The sequence below is a fragment of the Ostrea edulis genome, chromosome 3 (assembly GCF_947568905.1).
Source record: "Ostrea edulis chromosome 3, xbOstEdul1.1, whole genome shotgun sequence".
In the NCBI taxonomy this organism is placed as follows: Eukaryota; Metazoa; Mollusca; class Bivalvia; order Ostreida; family Ostreidae; genus Ostrea; species Ostrea edulis.
Window position 1 is genome coordinate 17,669,023 of NC_079166.1, and position 20,102 is coordinate 17,689,124.

General features: G+C 35.5%; 2 protein-coding genes across 2 annotated transcripts; one reads left to right on the forward strand and one right to left on the reverse strand.

The window, feature by feature from the left end:
- Window positions 1–214: 214 nt before the first annotated feature.
- Window positions 215–15,220, forward strand: LOC125674472 (vacuolar protein sorting-associated protein VTA1 homolog). Its single transcript, XM_048911618.2, has 7 exons — window positions 215–394; window positions 3,308–3,402; window positions 4,448–4,575; window positions 7,651–7,726; window positions 12,395–12,503; window positions 12,643–12,867; window positions 13,490–15,220. The coding sequence occupies exons 1-7, from the start codon at window positions 295–297 to the stop codon at window positions 13,636–13,638; spliced, it is 882 nt and encodes a 293-aa protein (XP_048767575.1). The 5' UTR covers window positions 215–294; the 3' UTR covers window positions 13,639–15,220.
- On the reverse strand, window positions 14,821–18,685 carry LOC125674467 (uncharacterized). The gene is made up of 2 exons (XM_048911613.2): window positions 18,541–18,685; window positions 14,821–17,266 (listed from the first exon to the last, which is right to left on the reverse strand). The coding sequence occupies exon 2, from the start codon at window positions 17,258–17,260 to the stop codon at window positions 15,788–15,790; it is 1,473 nt and encodes a 490-aa protein (XP_048767570.2). The 5' UTR covers window positions 17,261–17,266; window positions 18,541–18,685; the 3' UTR covers window positions 14,821–15,787.
- Between the last annotated feature and the right edge of the window lie 1,417 nt (window positions 18,686–20,102).

A 20,102-nucleotide genomic window follows, 5' to 3' on the forward strand; every position in this document is an offset into this window, starting at 1 on the left:
CTCCACATGGAGCTTATTGGCTCTAGTGAAAAATATATATTCAGTATATAATAAACAATGTCCAAACACATTGAATGAACACATCAGGAAGGTAATATCGTTTGAATATTGACAGATACTATCTTCAAAAGAGAAGGCATTTACCAATCTCTGCCCAGAGATTGGGCATTTACATGACACTGTTAAAGAGTTGCTTCCCTTTCAGTTTACTCTTCAGTTTTGGGAGATACAGAAAGTGTTGTTTATATTTCGAAAGGAGAGGAAAAGACTTGTCACTTGACATATTTCACAAATATGTCGCTAACTGCCCTGCCAGCGAAGTTGAAATCCATCGGACATTATATAAAGACGGCGACGGAACACGACAAGCGAGACCCGGTGGTGGCGTATTACTGTACGTAGATAATGTAGGCCTGTACACACAGTATACGTGCACTCTAAACTTGGAAAACAATCATCATTACAATGCATGGCAATGATGTCATAATCACGTTTAGCGGATATCATATATTTCTTGATCAAGAGATCTAAATTGTATGCGTGTGCCAAGGTATCTGGATAGGAATTTCTGTATTAGATTTGTCACATTTGGGGAAGGGGGAGGGGGTTCCTATGGGTGATGTATGAGTTGAACAGTGACAATGATTTTCAATGTTACCCCCAACAACATGCACTATTTCATTTATTGTACTGAGTATCATTTATTTATCAGATGGGTAACAAAATAGAAAATCTCAGCTGCATTTATTTGTAGCTAGATTTTGTTGTAAACAAGTAATGAGAAAATTCAACATGGTGAAATTCATTCAAAATTAATGAGTTCAGAATGTTACTTTTCTGCGATAGTTACACGGTGCATGTAGTTACACGTTAGACAGCATGTTATACCTGCCAAGCTGCCGATTATTGTTTATTTCTGTTAATCAATCAATTTTAAAATGTCGCTTTAACACTTACACACAGGTCCAGTCCAAAGACTATTTCTACCTACGTAGCTACTTATAGCTACCTAGGTATTTAAACCTACTCCAGGTAGCTATTTTTACCTACTTTTTCCTTTACTTGCATTTCTTGGCCAAACGCAGGAACGGCGCAATATGGTGTGTACCAAATTTCTTGATTCACTTACACTGACAATGAATACCACAAAAATATTGGATAAAAAACGATTACTTTCTAACCTTTCAAATTTGCATCAATAACTGCACCCAGTTCCATTTTCTAGGAGCTTAGGATCAAAGCTACATGATAAGAAGTCTAGAATGTCTTACAAATCTGTATTATTTTTAAAGTTTAATTTCATGCATTTTTACGTTAAAGGTTTTTGGATTGATTTTTCATGCATTTCCTCTACATTCTCCACCCTCGTAAAGTATTCAAATTCATATAACTATACACTCCAAATTTTGGCGTGCACATGCACAACATGATACATAAAATGACTGACCTGTTTAAAAGATGCGCCTTAATCATTATTTATTGATATTTTTTAAAAACAGGCAAAAGTAGGTAGAAGTAGTGTTGAATAATCGGAAAAATTTCATAATCGACAATGGGTCAATATCGGAAGAAATAGATCGATCAATGATCGATATAATAGGTATTTACACATAGTTAATAAATGATTATTATTTTTGGGTTATTTCCTTTTAGTTTTATGGATATGTGCAATATACACTGTCACACTTGTTAGCTTATTTACGAGGAATGAAATTTCTTTTTCTAGCCATGACATCCAGATTGGCTTTAGTTTAGTTTTAAGAAACCTTAAAGTTTTCAGAAGTCCGACTTTGGTTTCCATGGGTAAGAATATATATCAAGTTATCAACTAATCTGAGATTCCTCCGACTCTTACCCCCGCTTTTATATCGTGACATGTGCGGGAGAGAGTCAGAGCGGACTCTATAATGAAAAGTGGGAATTCAGCGACACCGGTTAGTGTGGCTGCATTGCCTACCTTTTACAACTATATTTCGCGGATTTACCATCCAAGACGCAAGAATTCGGTTATCGGATGATTATTCCACAAGTTAACCATGACTAAATTGATGCTAGTGCCGTGTAAAGAGCTCTAACACTGACAAAAGAAGCATCACTTTGACTCTGGTCGCCTCCTCGCCATTCAAGTTCTTTGCGCATGACGTCAGCACACAAATACACAAAATTTCAATCGGCGTCAAAGTAGCTATGATTAACCTGAGGAATATTCATCCAATAACTGAATCCTATCTAGATCAGCGAAAGAAAGATGTAAACGGTAGGCACAGCAGCGACACTAGCTGGTGTCGCTGAATTCCCACAAGTCTTTTCATTATGGAGTCCACCCGACTCTCCCTCGCACACGTCGTAATATATAAGCGGGGATAAGAGTCAGAGGAATCTCGGATTAGTTATCAACTTCATTATTATTGAGTTGATTTCAATATCAATGATGATGATGATGATGATATATTTAAAGCCTTCTTCCTTTTCAAATGTGTTGATTGATATATACATAGTTTATTTGTTTATATTGTATTTGGGCGACAATTGATTATGAAAAATGGAATCGATAATCGGAATCGACAAGCCAAAAACGATCGACAATCGATTGTCGGCGACAATCATTTCATCACTAGGTAGAAGTAGCTACTTTAAGTAGGTTTAAATACCTAGGTAGCTATTAATAGCTACGTTGGTAGAAATAGTCGTTGGACTGGACCTGACACACTGCAGACTGCATTTATTTCAAATGTGCAAACAACATTTTTCTAAAATCTATAGCAAACCATATGTGTATCAATTTTTGATAATTTTTATGATATCACAGGTTGTCAATTAATACTTCCCGTTGCTAGGTAACTCACTTGGAGGTGTGGCTTTTACTCCTATAAGGAAGCTTGTTTTTTCAACTGTTTTTCAGCCAGATTCAAGAAGTTTACATGAAAGTATAATAATAATTTCTACCATGGATAATGCACACAATCGCTGTTACTCACTTTTCTCGATATCTTAATGTTTTCTACCTGTAAACCTCACTAAAAACTTGCTATTCAATATTGGTTTATTTTGTTGGGTGCAAAAACTAATCATGGTAACGGGAAGAGAAGCCTTGATTGGATTGGGGGTCAGAGACTTTACCTTATGAACTCCCCTGGGACATACAGGTGCTCTTCAAACTGACGTATTGGGCTAATGTTCCCAGTTCTTCTATCAGATCATTAGTTCATGAAGCCTTACATGTTTTATTATAATATGTAGATGTATGCTATGCTCTTTTGTGGGCCTGGCTGAATAAAGTTTTCTATTCTGTATTTGTGTGTTGTAGGCAGATTTTATGCAGTTAAGAAAGGGATAGAAATCGACAGTTCATCAGCAGAATGCAAAAGCTATTTACTTGGACTGATGGATTTTTTGGAGAAGGTAATTTATTTTTATGTATTGTAAATTTATGAAACATTATGATTAAGCTAAGTAATTATGATAAAATGAAAATAAATTCTCATGCAACATATATCAATATTTTATAATTTGTTGGTCTCATAAAGCTTTAAGATATACAATGCCATTTACAATCAGTGACAATATCATATGCATGTCATAGTGTTTACAGGATTTTTATTTTAAAACTAGAGATGATGTGTTCTTTCAATGTGATGGGTGCACATGTCAGTTAAATGTAGCTCGATTTGTACACCTAGAGCACCTGACTTAGAGCACCTGACCTAGAGCACCTTAGAACACCTGGCCTAGAACACCTGACCTAGAGCACCTGACCTAGGACACCTGACTTGGAGAATCTGACCTAGAGTACCTTTCTTAAAGCTCCTGACCTAGAACACCTGACCTAGAACACCTGACTTAGAGCACCTGACCTAGAGTACCTTTCTTAGAGCACCTGACATAGAACACCTGACTAGTGACATAGAGTGCCTGTATTTAAATCACAGTCTGTTCTCATCATTTGTCATTTTTAACTAATGTTTACTGGTACTTCCTTTTGAATTAAATTTTGGGGATCTCTCTTGTTTGAGAATTGGAAAAGGAGCCCCGGTCTTTAGTTTAAGGTGTGAATACAATTTAAGGAGGGATGGGGGGGGGGGTTAAGGTCATCACAGTTGAATTGCCTGTGGCTGTATAGGTAAGGTTAGAACACTACTCTAGCCAGTTAGAGGTTCAGCGTCAACACTCTTATTCTATGCTATCGTGGACATATACTTTTGTTTTTATTTTTGTCATGTTTTATTTTCATCCTATATCATTTTATTTCAAAATTTTTTTTATTACCGCATAACTTGAGACACATTCATTGAGGTTCTTAATTGAAGAAGTATCTAGGTCACCTGCCTAGACAGTTAGGGGGCACAGTTCATATCTTGGTCTGGATTGTCATACATAAAGTATTTTTGTTTTCCTTTTACTCTTTTTATTTGTTGCAAATAAACTAATTTCTGATGTGTCTTTGTAGCAAAAACAAGCTTGTCCAGAGGATTCACCAATCAGAAATGAGGTCATAGGTCAAGCCCACGTGGAGAACTATGCCCTGAAAGTGTTCCTGTATGCAGACAATGAAGATAGAGCTGGCAGATTTAACAAGTATAATAAAGATCTAGTTTTTGTTCACATATGCAATTTAAAAAAATGTCAGGGTTTTTCATAATGGCTGATACAGAAGTCTACAGTCTTAAGGAATAAGCAGATGTAATATAGATGTTATTGTACTGATAAAGTCAAAACTAGGGCTGTGGACTTTCACAGATACAATTTATTTATCATGTTCATTATATATTTTATTTTATATTTGATTTTTCTTGCAATTCATTTGTTTCTGAAAATGAAATAGTTAAATAGACCAAAGGAATGTTTGTGATAAGCAGTTCACATGGATTTATCATTCTACCCCCCCCCCCCCCCCCCACTCTGTCTCTACTCTTTCCCATCTTAGACTATTATGAATATTGACTCTTTAAAATTGTAGTTCGTGGAAGTCATGTTAAGAAAATGAATTATTTAAAAAAAAAAGTTGAGTAGATTTGTTTTGATAATTATTTGAGAGATTCACTTATATGTGACCCATTCATAGTCTACCATGGAAGAGTTCATGATGTATTAGATTTATATTGTAAAATGATATAGAATATTTTAGACCTGTAAGATGATATAGAATATTTTAGACCTGTAAGATGATACAGTATATATTAGACCTGTAAGATGATACAGTATATATTAGACCTGTAAGATGATACAGTATATATTAGACCTGTAAGATGATACAGTATATATCAGACCTGTAAGATGATACAGTATGTTAGACCTGTAAGATGATACAGTATATATCAGACCTGTAAGATGATACAGTATATATCAGACCTGTAAGATGATACAGTATATGTTAGACCTGTAAGATGATACAGTATATATCAGACCTGTAAGATGATACAGTATATATCAGACCTGTAAGATGACACAGTATATATTAGACCTGTAAGATGATACAGTATATTTTAGACCTGTAAGATGATACAGTATATATCAGACCTGTAAGATGATACAGTATATAATAGACCTGTAAGATGACACAGTATATGTTAGACCTGTAAGATGATACAGTATATGTTAGACCTGTAAGATGATACAGTATATAATAGACCTGTAAGATGATACAGTATATATCAGACCTGTAAGATGATACAGTATATATTAGACCTGTAAGATGATACAGTATATATCAGACCTGTACTAAGATGATACAGTATACACAGGTGACTCTCGATGGCTTGAACTTTGATCTCTCGAAGTTCTCGGTCTCTCGAAGTGAAATCATGGTTCCGATTTTTTTCTCTATATAACAAAGCAAATTTACTATCGATCTCTTGAATGTTCGATCTCTCGAAGTTCTCGATCTCTCGAAGTGAAGTTGGGTCCCATAAAACACATTTCATTGTTTTTCACTCTCGATGTTTCGAAGTGGTGATAGCGTATACCGTTACCCAAGCGTTTAATAATTTCCACTTAGACCTTACCTGAATTTTGTTGAATGCTGGAGGGGTAATTAGGTGTTTACATAGTTGAAACATCGCCTGTGCTTCTTTGTGGAGGTGACACACTTGAGTATATAATTGGCTATTTGGTCTGTTTACACCATGCACTGGGGTTTTGTGTCGTGATGATTAAAATTATATATAATCCGTCTATGAATAAAATCTATAATTTGTTTTGACATGACAACGGGAGAGTAAGTTTTATACATAATTTAGAGATTTACAGACTGTTAAGTTCCCCGAGTTTGTTCTTTGTGTAAAGTTACTCTAAAACATCATTTTACTCAGTCGTTAGAGTTTTTGCTTTGGGTAAAGCGACATAACATAGTGCTCTATTTAGTTTGGGATATAGTAAAGCTTCATCGGAACTTGGTTGTGTATGCCTATCTAAGCATGATTAAAGAACAAATAAATACATAAACTTTGAAATGTTTTATTAATGCAAAATAAGTTTTTTTATTTTGATATCAAATTAACTACCTGACGAATATGAAGGAAAACATGTCAAAATGATATCATATGATCTTGTCGGTAAACATTTCCGGTTACTGTAAAATCTGAACCATACCGGTGGACCTTTAATTTCCGAATTTTGATCTCTCAAACTCTCAATTTCTCGAAGTTTTATCAAGGTTCCTTGAACTTCGAGTTATCGAGAGTCACCTGTATTAGACCTGTAAGATAATACAGTGTATATTAGACCTGTAAGATGAATTTAGATGATACAGTATATATTAGACGTGTAAGATGATATAGTATATATTAGACCTGTAAGATGATAGAGTATATATTAGACCTGTAAGGTGATACAGTATATATTAGACCTGTAAGATGAATTTAGATGATACAGTATATATTAGACCTGTAAGATGATACAGTATATATTAGACCTGTAAGATGATGCAGTTTATATTAGACATGTAAGATGATACAGTATATGTTAGACCTGTAAGATGATACAGTATGTTAGACCTGTAAGATGATAGAGTATATATTAGACCTGTAAGGTGATACAGTATATATTAGACCTGTAAGATGAATTTAGATGATACAGTATATATTAGACCTGTAAGATGATACAGTATATATTAGACCTGTAAGATGATACAGTTTCTATTAGACCTGTAAGATGATGCAGTTTATATTAGACCTGTAAGATGATACAGTATATATTAGACCTGTAAGATGATACAGTTTATATTAGACCTGTAAGATGAATTTAGATGATACAGTATATATTAGACCTGTAAGATGATACAGTATATATTAGACCTGTAAGATGATACAGTATATATTAGACCTGTAAGATGACACAGTATATATTAGACCTGTAAGATGATACAGTATATATTAGACCTGTAAGATGATACAGTATATATTAGACCTGTAAGATGACACAGTATATATTAGACCTGTAAGATGATACAGTATATATTAGACCTGTAAGATGATACAGTTTATATTAGACCTGTAAGATAATACAGTATGTTAGACCTGTAAGATGATACAGTGTATATTAGACCTGTAAGATGATACAGTATATTTTAGACATGTAAGATGATACAGTTTTTTGATGAGATCCTCGTGGCGTCTGAGATTGCATTAATATGCATTCCATTGTTTTCTTCAGGAATGTGGTGAAATCTTTTTACACCGCTGGGATGCTGTTTGATGTTTTGTCTGTCTTTGATCTTGTCAGTGAAGATGTAAGTACCTATATATACTCTGCTTAAAGCAATATTAGCTGTCATTTTGCTGTCAGAAATTTTTGTTGTAAAATTCTGATTCTCTATTTCAATGACAGAAGAAAATAAAATTTATAAACTTTTGTTATTAATATTTGTGTTTAAAAACCTATTCAAAGGCTCTGAGTGAAGCAATATTATATTATTGTCTTCCCATACAAGAATTGATTTCTATATAATGCTATGTATTGTGACTGGTCGACAGGGGGTACTTACTCCCCATAGGCACCTCATCCCACCTCTGGTGTGTCCCGGGGTCCGTGTTTGCCCAACTATCTATTTTGTATTGCTTGTGGGAAATTGATCACTGTTTGTTATCTTTGTCTTTCATTCAATAGAGCCAAAATCTTATTTTGATAAAATCTTAAACTTAATTATTAAACTGGCAACTCTCGGTACACCACCACCGAGAATAATGGGGCGGGACTTAATTAAATGTCACTGATAAGACTGAGCAATGCATTATTTTTAGAGAGTGCAGTGTTCCATTTTCACACACACAGAAATCCCCTAACACAGCTACAGTGTATAGGGCTATAACAGATAATGTGCAGATGTGTAACAATCCCAACACAAAAATGGTACAATCACATTATAAACAAACCGGACAAAGGAGTATTTTGATGTAAGATATGATTAGTCTTCAATAGTCACTCATAAGTTTCTTATGTATGTTACTGGTTGTTGTAAATTTGTGAAATCCACGAGGAAAATATTTTTGTTTTGAAGTCGTGTGTTTTGGGTTTTCTGACAGGAATTCCAGTTTGACGTCTAGGGTTAGCAGCATCTTCTAGATATTTTATTGAAGTTGAAGGTCGATCCACATTTTCATTCCAGTCTAAGAGTGACAAATTTATTCTGAGCTGATAGGTATTTTTTCCAAAGACAATTCTTTTGTCATGGTATTGCAAAAGAAAATTGTTAAAAGATTCAACATAGTGAGTGTCCGAACAAAATCGAAATTCCTTTGCTTTCTTGTAAACAGTTAGGCTCTTCAAAAATTTGATCAAAATTTGTTCAGCTTCCTTTTCAGTAATCAAATATTTGGAAGGCTCATATGGACTTAAATCTTCTCGAACTTGTCTGCATCTTGCATTTTCAAAACAAGAGGTGTGGTCTCCTTGATAGTGCTTGACTAAATTCAAAATGCTTTTTCTTAGTTTGGTGGTATTTCCTTGGCAATTCTTCATACACCAAAAAACATGGGTTTTTATTGACCCTGCTTTGTCAGACAGCTCTGGATGCCAAGTTTTTCCCATTTCTAATTTTTTGCCTTTTGTAATTTTTTTGGCTTGTTTTGTTAAACTTTTTGTCATATGCCATGTATCCAAAGCATTTTCTGTAGGTTTCCGTTCTTCATTAACAAATTTTGATACGGAATTATTCCTGTCATGTGCGTGGTATTTGATAGGGCAGTCTTGGTCATCAAAGTACTCGTAAACCTTTTTAACACCAATTAGCTCATGTCGCTGTGATGAGGGGTCATCCATTTTACTAATAGTTTGAATACTTAGTACTTTATGTGTTCTGTCTCCCAGGCATACAACATCAGAAAAACGAGCATTTTTCCTCCAACAGTGCCTAGCATCAGTCACAATACCAATGCCATCATGTATTTCTTCCTCTGTTTCTACTGTGGCTGCAGTGGCTGCTATTTCTTCCAGAAGTGCTTCCTCAATAGATTTTTTGGCCTCCACATCTACAATATTGCTGTATTCCTCCTGGAGAGTTTTAAGATATTTTTCCCCAAGTTCACCAAAATTAGCTGCATCACAAAACTTTTGGTACTGGTTCGGAAGTATTCCACATGAAAAATAACCATGACTGAGTCGAATATTTGCTAGAAATTTTCCATTGTTGAGATGTGGCGATGACACCCACGTTAATTCATGTGGAGTATTCTCACATGCGCATTTCAAAGTTCCTTGACAAAAATGCTGCAACATATTATCAAATGCAAAGGTAATTGGTTCTCTGCATTTGTCATGATGAGATTGAACTAAGTCAATCAGGTTTTGGATGGAAGATTCTGCACATACACACAATTTTTCCTGTTGTGCACTGTCTTGGTTGATGTACTGATATGAAGATGGCTTAGGTCTGCCTTCATTCTGTTTATCTCCATTATTTTCACCTGGCATACATGATGAAATGAAATAATCCATGACTCTGTGAAGTAATTCAAATGATGACACTTTGTTATAATTTCCCTCCCCCATATATGATTTGATTGAGTCCATTTTGTTCTAAAAGGATATTTTGTCATCTTCATCTTTGTAATAATATTCTATTCTCCCTCGTTTGAGTTCAGTCCGTTGTTTCTTTTTTTGATTTCTTTCTCTCTGCTTTTCTGGATCGTCAGATGGATATTTTCTCCTCTGAGGTTGTATAGGTTGTCTTATTCTCTCCATGATTTTCACTAAAGTAATGTGTATTTGTGGGTTTATGTGTTACTAGCAAAACAATGAAAATGGTACATAAATTTGGGCTCATTTCCTCTACAAGTTATCTAAGTGCTGATTGATTAATAGTATCGCTGACATTTTAATTAGGACATTGAAATGAAACAGGACTGTGGAATGCTGTGTCAGCAACAGTGTCTGAGCGCTGCTTAAAATTGATAGGTCACACTTTTCAGGACTTTCCCCCGCATTCTTCAAAAAGGAGGGAAAATGGCGACAGCAGAAATTAAACAGCAAGTTACTTTAGAGCTAACAGAGGAGCAACGGTCAGCTATTGAAGCACTGTTTGCTTTTAATAATTGGGAATTGATTGTTGTTTCTGAAAAAACAATTCCTGTCCCCATCACAAAATTGAGGACGTCGGAAACAGCAAGTACAAGCAGTTCCAGAATGGAATGTGGTACCTGTATTGGACAGACAGGGAGACAAGAGGACAGTGACAGTAGTGATGGACATAATGATGGTGGTGATGGAGATGGACATAATGATGGTGGTGATGGAGATGGACATAATGATGGTGGTGATGGAGACGGAGATAGTGAGCAGGAACTTGGAGAAGAACAGTGCAAATTTTGCCTGTGTAGCCCATGTATTACACAAAACAGACAGGCCTGGCTTGGACATGGCCAGAATGCCAGACCTGGAAATAATTTAATTAGAAAGGAGAAATACAAAAAAATTTGGAAACTACTGGACACTAGAGGCACATGGCAGCATCCAATATACATCCGACGTAAACGCCATGCCTTATCAAGGCACAATGAACATGATGTGTGGACACTTCGTGAAATCATGCCATCCTGTGTCCTTGACCTTGTTCGGTCCCTTTATCCAAATCCAGAGGGAGTACCTTATATGGGACACAAATGGAATTAATCAATATGATTAAAATATTTTTTTTAAAAATGATCATAAGTGCTCAATAATGCATTGCACTGTGATGCACTCTGAGAAACTTCAGACTTGTGTGTAATGCATGATGTGTTATCATGACCAGCTGGACATCAAATCTTAATTAACAATTTTCAATTTGTCTGGAAGTGATTTATTTTTAATTCATTAAATGGAAAAGGGTTTAAACTCGGTTCAAATTATAAAGTAAGTTTTGACATTATCATTTTGCAATTCTGTTGTTGTAAATATACAATCATATATTTTAGAGTATTTTCTAAAAATATCAATGACATTAAAACATTAATTAAATGAAAGAAAACTAAGTTATCTTTGGGTTTTCAATTATATGAAATGCTATGCTAATACAAATGTGTATATTTGAATCAAGGGGATTTCCAACTTCTGTTTACCTTGATCAGATGAACTTTGACATGTCAATCAAATCTGAATTTGAATTCGCCTCAGATTTTTCACAGCAATAAATGCTGTTAATTGGGCATTTTATTGGCCAAAGGATGCATCAATTTATTCACAGTTGTTGTCTCCAACAGCTGGACAAAATTAGTCAGGATACATTAGCAATAAACTATGCAATTCACAGAAATGTGTCCCTCGGGATTCTATGACCGAATTCAAAATTCCCACTTCCATTGTGGGAGATCTCGCAGGTTCTCGCTATTTATATGAGAGTTGCCAGTTTAATGATTATATTTAAAATTACACCCAAAACTATCATAAAGGCACATTTTACAACAAAATGAGATTTTCAGATCCAGTGCTAGTATTGCTTTGAACTCGATGTATATCAGTTCTGGGATACACTGTACTGATATCAGATAAATCTAGAAATGGCAGAAGAGTGATCATTGAGTTAGTATATCAGGTCATTTTTAGACCATTTCGAAATATCAGATTGATAAATTAAGAAGTGATGATGATAGTGTTTATTCGATCTCCCAGCAACCTGTCAAAGTTCTGGAACCAGTCAGTAATAAACTTAATAAGTAATATATAAAGCTTTCAAACAAAATGAAGAGGACTGCAGTGCAAGTAAACACAAGTTGAACCGTAATTAAGCATCTGTAATTTTGAACCAGAGGTTTTTTAGTTTGCAGGTTTGATCGCAAAATACATCTATTCATTTTAAATTATATTAGATAAGATATGATGTTAACAATTATGAAATTCATCATTTATCATGGATGTGGAGATTCAGTGTATTATATGTCCAGGTTTATTCTATGCTGATGTATATTATGTGTATTCCATACAGATAGAAAAGAACAAAAAATACGCCAAATGGAAGGCAGCCTACATTCACAAGTGTCTGCAGACTGGTGAGACCCCCGTAGCTGGGCCTCTACCAGAAGAGGGTGACGAAGGTAAATATTAAGCAAGCAGTGCCCTTTTAAAATGATGATTGTGTAATACAATGTTTGACTGGTTTACATATTTGGCTGTATGTGGTATTTGGCTGTATGTGGTATGGAGTGTTTCTCTACATTTACTGTATGTTTGCAGATGCACCACAGCCCTCCACCTTTAGTGGTGCCACAGCAGGGCCATCATCTTACAGCAACCAGCCACCAAGTCAGCCTTCACCCCCCTATCCACCCCCAGGGAATCAGTTACCAGGTGGCGCTCAGAGCTGGCCTCAGGAACAACCGCAGGCCTCCTACCAACCACCACCACCACAACCCCAGTACTCCGCACCGCAGGAGACGTGGAAACCGCCCTCCAATCCCAGTGAGTCTATTCTAAGTACTGCTGTTCACTTGAGAAGGGGGGGGGGGGTTGAAGAACGATTTTATTTCAAATATTTCATTCCACATTGGAAGTCCTGATGATTACATGTAGGTGTAGTGAAGGATTCTGGAAGGCACAGCTTTTAATAAATTTCTGCTCATCAACCTCTCAGCAGCTTTAAATGATAGATTACAGATCAAGATTTGTACACATTAATTTATAGATGACGAGGTGAGCCTTTATTGATCTGCAGTCTATCTTGTTATCATGAAACTTTTATAAATGTAATCTCACCAAACTCGCAACTGACAAAACACAGGGGGAAAAACATGGGGTTGAAAATTTTACTTCTAAATATGATCATACATCACTTGTTACATATGGTCATATTTAGATGTAAAATTTTCAACCACATTTTTTTGTGTGTGTTTTATTGTCAATTGCAAGTTTCTTATATTATGGATAATCTTAATTTTTAACAAAAATGACTGCCTATAGTGATAAATTTTTCATGTTGCTAATTTTCTACCATTTTGGCAACAGGTCCAAAGTCCAGTATTTTGTGTAGATTTTTACAGGTAGTGTTAAATGAAAGTCCAAGATTTTGTGTGGATTTTTACAGGTGGTGTCAAATTAAATTCTGAGGACTACCAGCGAGCCATGAAGCTTTGTAAATTTGCCAGTAGTGCACTACAGTATGAAGATCCTACCACAGCCATAGACAATCTAACTAAAGCTCTCACACTTTTAACTACGGGCAAGGAGAAATAGTTCGTGGGGCATATGTGAGCCGAGGACAATCTGTTATCATACAACAGATAGATATCTGAGAGAAAATTCTCTAATGTAGATTTAATATTAAAGACAAGTTCTTTTTCTTCTATGTACTACAGTTTGAGAGTGGATATACGTAGGCTTTGAATTTTTCTTTATAAAATTTAAAAGACCAGACAAACATTATTAAGTGATACAGTATCTAGCTATTAGATATATCATGCAATATTTATTGAAATAAATCTTTTTTTTTATGATTATGATATATATAGTTTAAATTTACAATGTAATACCAGTAAAACAGGTATAATGTTACACTGTTTTGTTGATTTCAATATGTAACCTGTGCATTTTACAGCAATTAATGATTAATATGAAAACTGCTTATGGTTATGAAAAAATAGGATCATATCAAACACGAAAGTTATGAAAGGTGAATATCATGAGTTACAAAGGGTGCCTGCAGGTCTTGGAAATTTTAGGCCATTAATTTGTAGATGATTCATGATATCAATTGTGATTATATAAATTCTTTTATTTATTGTATTAATTGTTTATCAGAAATGGTTTTTCAGTGCTTGATTTGGAGAAAAACCAATTAATTTGAATTTGACAGGAAGTCTACTTCATCTGCAGATCACCCATGCTCGTCCTAGATGGGTTTTTTTTGTTTTTGTTTTTCGTCCTAGATGTTACAAAATGTATAATTTTGTGTTTTATGATGTCGTGTGACCTGACTCTTATAATGGCATGTGACCTGACTCTTACAAATACACTGTAATTGTGTCGGTGATATGCAGCTTGTAAAATGTGACGAATTGCAGTGTAATACCATACTCTTCTCTATAACGTTGCACAGTATGAATGCCATAGCTTATGGTTCTTTCCTCCAGACATTTTGGTTAGAATTTATTAAGCGAGCACATTTATATATGACCATCACATGCCTTACTATGTATTATTATTCAGAAACATGTGCTGTTAGGTAATACATGTACCTATTTATATTTGTGATTTTTCATGGTTAGTTTTTCATTGTTTGTTGAATATTTTCGTGCATACTTCATGTACAGTGGACTTGATGTACAGGCAAGTGAAACACCTTTCAGTCCAAGTAAGATAAGATACTTTGATCCGCTCACTTAGATCATTCAATATTGTGAAGCATAATTAGATTGGTTGCTTTTATATATTTTATTTATTTCATGTACACAAATAATAGGTTTTGATTTCAAATGACTTAACACTCTCTTAACCGATGATTCACATAGTGTAAAAATGTCTTGATAAAAGGGTTCTAGATTTTATCTTTCACATTTTGTATACAGTGTGTACCTTTTTCACCATTGGTTGGATCTTTGTCATATTTCTTACCAAAATACATTAACAATGTTAGAAAGAAATAGGAATAATTACATACAAAGTGAAATCAAAATATTTTTCTGTTGGAAGATTTTCTTTATGAGACCATTAGGAAATATACATAGTGCATTAATAGATGAATTACAACCGCATGCGATGAAGTTTGATTTCTCATATTTAAACAAAGTTACTGTACAATAAAAGTGAAGATAACGAACAGTGATCATTCTCATAACTCTTATAAAGAATACAAAATAAAGAGTCGGGCAAACACGGACCCCTGGATACACCAGAGGTGAGATAAGATGCACAGGAGGAGTAAGCATCCCCAGTTGACCGGTCACCCGCCGTAAGTCCTATATCCTGATCAGGTAAACGTTATAATTCGTCGTTAAAATTAGTATGTAAACAAAAGCCTTAACAATTGGTATGAAACGCGTCAGACATGGGATTGATCTTGGTTTCCCGTATTTTAAGAAAGAGTGCGGTCGTGATCATCGTTGCCGTTGTTCTCGTGCTCCGTTCTTAATGAGTCGCGGACAACAAGAACGTGAGCACGAATGTGTTCTTTGTTATTCGACCACACTACCTACAGAGGTGGTTGAGTTCTTGAAACCGTTCTAAGGTTGCGTACTCGGTGTTCGGGATTGACAGAATATTTATACTCGTGCGAAGGACGGTTATCTCGAACACACCCAAAGTTACTGTACAGTGTTGTATAAAACAAGCTTAAATCAAATTGACACGATGATTGGAAAGTTTGTGCTGTGCTCCACCCTGTCATTTAAAGCCTTGGATGCCACAAATTTGCTATTTTCTCAAAGAAAATGGATGACAGAACTTTAAAAACATCCAATAACACATAACATTTCATTTGGAATGGAATCCAGGCCAGCGAGTTATGGCTTTTAAGAGCAGGTTCCATTCCTTTCATAATTTCAAGGAACACATTGCCCTGCCAGTTGAAGGCCTGTAATCTACTAGACCTCCCCCTGGTCATTTGTGAAATCTCGGCAGTGTGAGAGCAAAATCTGTTGAGCCACAAATTCACAATTTTTATATTTTGTCTTAAACCAGCATGGTCGTCCTCTGTTGCCATGCTCCGTATTTGGTTGAAAACTTTCAGGAGAAAAATCATCTCGTACTTGACAAGGTACTGATAACAAGGACTAACCGTCCAGATGTTCAATGAGGAGTTGAAGTAGCCTGGAAGTTTTTGGCTATATGCGCTATTTCTCAACACCTCCAAAACTTTTAGCAGTCCATCATCCAGTGAAATGACGCTGTCGGGCCCGGAATTTGAGCTACAGTACAATACTGCTGTTTTAACCTTGTAAGTGTCAACCTCTAGAACGCCCGTATAATGGAACATCCATTTCAGAACCTTGTAGACGACCTTCCATCTAACATTGATTTTCTTCATGCATTCCTGCTCCGTCTTGGTGTAAGAAATCAATCGGCATTGTCTATCATTCTCCTTGCATCCCCCAGACTCACATGACTTCAGGACGATGTGGCAGCCATTTTTCTCCAGGAATTGGTTTTCTAACGACTTTTCTGGGAGAATGTTGCCAAATGCAGACAATGGTAAATAGCAGCAGGACATGAGGTCCACGCAGATCTCCAGACCTTCTTGTGAATTTTCGCGTTGATACAGTACTTCCATATTTGTGGATGGCGTTTTCCTTGAATGTCCGGGTTTTCCAGGAGTGAAAGAATTCCATATCAGTGTCAGAGTTTGAACGTGGGAGAAAGCTTTGTATGGTTTCCCACGAACTGTAATATCTTTCATGCTGAGCTGTCCAAACCTGCCCGTCAGAGGTTCTGTTAAAGCTAGTTTCAAAGTCTCCCGTACGTACATGTTGAACTGCAGCAAAGCGAGCTCAAACCTTCGCTCCGGACCATCGTCTGCTGTAGCCCTATCCCACAATTCCGGATTGATCACTCCGACCCGCGCGTATCCCTCCCTACATCCCTTCATTACAGTGATAGCTTCCTCACTTGACAGCTGTTCCACAACTAACATGAAGTCGAACTCGTTCGGTAGTTCTATTTTTGTTTGTTCGAAGTAGCTTCCGGCATCTATCACTTCCGCCACAGAGTAACGACACCCGGGATAATGTCTGAGCAGTTCCGGAAGCAGAACTCTCACTAGATTAACCACCATGTCTTCTATGTCTTTGACTACGTTATCAGAAAGCCGGAATTTGCAATGCTCCTTATGAATCCAACTAACTAGTCTATCTAGGGACGCCATTTTAACCTGCCAAGTACAATTATTTCAAAATCATACATATATGATATAAAATCCAGGAATAAGTATAGAAAAATCTGCATAAGTAGTAGTATAATACAAATATAACAAAGCCGACGATTCACTATATACTCAACTACATTTCTTTCGTCGAAGATAGCCAATCGGCTAGGATGTAAGTAATTGAGAGTAATTAATCACACTGGTTAAAATCAATGAAATTGCTATTACATATAATGGACAGAATCATTAACGTAATTAAAAGGATTTCAGTACATTTTTAATGTAATTAACCCCATCCCTATTGCGTTCAGACGCGGCATTTATCTCAAAGCAGTTACATTTATAGACACACTCAACTATTGAAGACTCCATGCATTTGATAGACTACTCATGCCTGAATCACGTGCATTAGGAACTTACAACAATTGAGAGTTACAGAGACCGATTTAAGGATTTTATGAAAACACGTTTTATCGTCCTTAAATTCTATATAATATCTATCCAGTAAACAAAAGCATTAAATGTAACAAGGATAATCAGGTGATTCATTGTGCCCCACCCCCAAATGGATGAAAAAAAAAATTCTGAAAAATTGCTACTATGCGTTTCTTTTTGATCACATTTTTCTTTCCTTTATGATAGAATTCCCTGCCGTTGTTCTAACGTACTATATTTATCAAGATTCATACGCGTATTGTTCACAACTACATCGCATTCATGAGGAAATGGCTATCAAAGATATCGAAGGCAAAAACATTAAAAATGTTAATACATGTACTCAGAGCAAGAGCTGACGTAGCCTTATTTAATTAAATCAAGAATGCGTTGCCATAGATTAATTTTCTATCGCGAGAATATCGTTACTTTCAGTTTGAAACAGAACAAAATAAATAGGTACATTCCATGTAAATGATTTCTTTTCACTTAAAACTGAGCAAGAGTTAATATAGTCTTCTTTAAATCAAGAATAAGTTGCCATAGATTAATATTCTATCGCGAGAATATCGTTACTTTCAGTTTGAAACAGAACAAAATAAATAGGTACATTCCATGTAAACGATTTCTTTTCACTTAAAACTGAGCAAGAGTTAATATAGTCTTCTTTAAATCTAGAATAAGTTGCCATAGATTAATATTCTATCGCGAGAATATCGTTACTTTCAGTTTGAAACCAGAACAAAATAATTAGATACATTCCATGTAAACGATTTGTTTTTACTAAAAATTATTCAGAAATATTGTTTAGTGATGTTTCACGCAAGATTGTTTCAATACAGTACCTGCAATGATGGAAGATTTTATGACGGATTAAACGTTTCCTCGATGTGTTTTGTTACTAAGGTGGACAGTTAAGGATAAAATGATGAAAATGTTCTGGCTTTCCTCACAGTGCGCATGTCGATTCATTGACAACAAGGTTTTCATGTCAGAAGGGCAAGGTCATTTGGAATTTGTCGTGTGCTATATGAAAGTAAATAAAATATCGACTTATCTAGAAATCATGAGCCACACGCATCCACTAAAATTATGCATCAATGAGGTTTAAAAATTAACATGGGGTAATTTTGCTATTTCAGACAATTTATTGAATTTGAATGGCAAGATGCCCAGAGGATTTGCGAGGCAACCAAGATCTATTGAATATCTAGACAGGTGGAAAGCTACAGAACTGCATCAATTTCTATTGTATACTGAAAACTGTTGTCTCGGGAATTTTTTTAATAAACATTTCCTGTCCTTTATGATCACATGTCAATTCCGTTTGAAAACTATACATGCGATAGTTAAAGAAGAGAGTCCTATTGCTCAAATTCCAACAAAAGGATAACAGAAATGGAGAAAACAAAATGTCAAAGAAGATCAAGAGAAACCCATCTACAGGTAGCCACTAGGAAGAAGAATAGCTGTTGTATGTTGAAAAACGATAGGATTGTCATTGTAAGAGAAAAAAGATATGACCAAATAAGTAGAGGAAGCCTGTCCAACTTTGATTTGCAAATGTTCCGGGTAGTCAACACATTGGAAAATACATTTCTTCTATATGCATGCAAGTCTAATTATTTGTAAACTAGGATTGTTTAATTTAGTACTTCAATATATGATTTTAAAAATGTGCATTGATATTGTTTTTAATGCAGATTTGTCAAGTAATTTAATGTGCGTGAGCCTTGTTCATTAGTAACAAAGTGTCTGTGAATTGTTCTTCCAGAATGGCAAAGATTTGGAGTAGAGCAGTTTGGAAAGAGGATAATCATGAAGAGGAGCGTATTATCCCAACAGTTTGGGTGAAAGATGAATACGTCATGTGGCCTAAGGGAATAAATGCCCTGAAAGTCATAAGGGAAGATGTCCCGAAGACAACTGGCTGAAGTTTGACCTTGTCAAGCTGAAGTTCCCCTCAGGTATGAAATATCAATACAATATATCTATTTTGATTTCAAATCTCAGTGGTGGCCACATGACATATAGAATCAGAGAACATTCAGCGGAAAAAATAACATTGCTAAATATCTACATTTTATGATTCACATTCTTTTGATTGTAAAATTACTTTCGGTTGTATTTTCTTAAACTTATTCAGCTGTTTGTGTGTCTGTCCACAAGGCAGTGTTCTGATTTTGTCCCGGTAATAAAGCTTCCAATTTGGGAATCTAGTCTCTGGGATTGACCGTCACATTTACCTGTGTACTATTTTAATTTTTATGTATAGTTATCCTTTCCAGGGCCTCTTCTTTCAGTTGATATCTTTAACCTGTATGGTACCCCGTTTACCTGTGTCTGATATAACTTCAGTTCTGGGTTTAGCCATTCATTCTACCGTGTAACGTCCCTCATGCTGCAT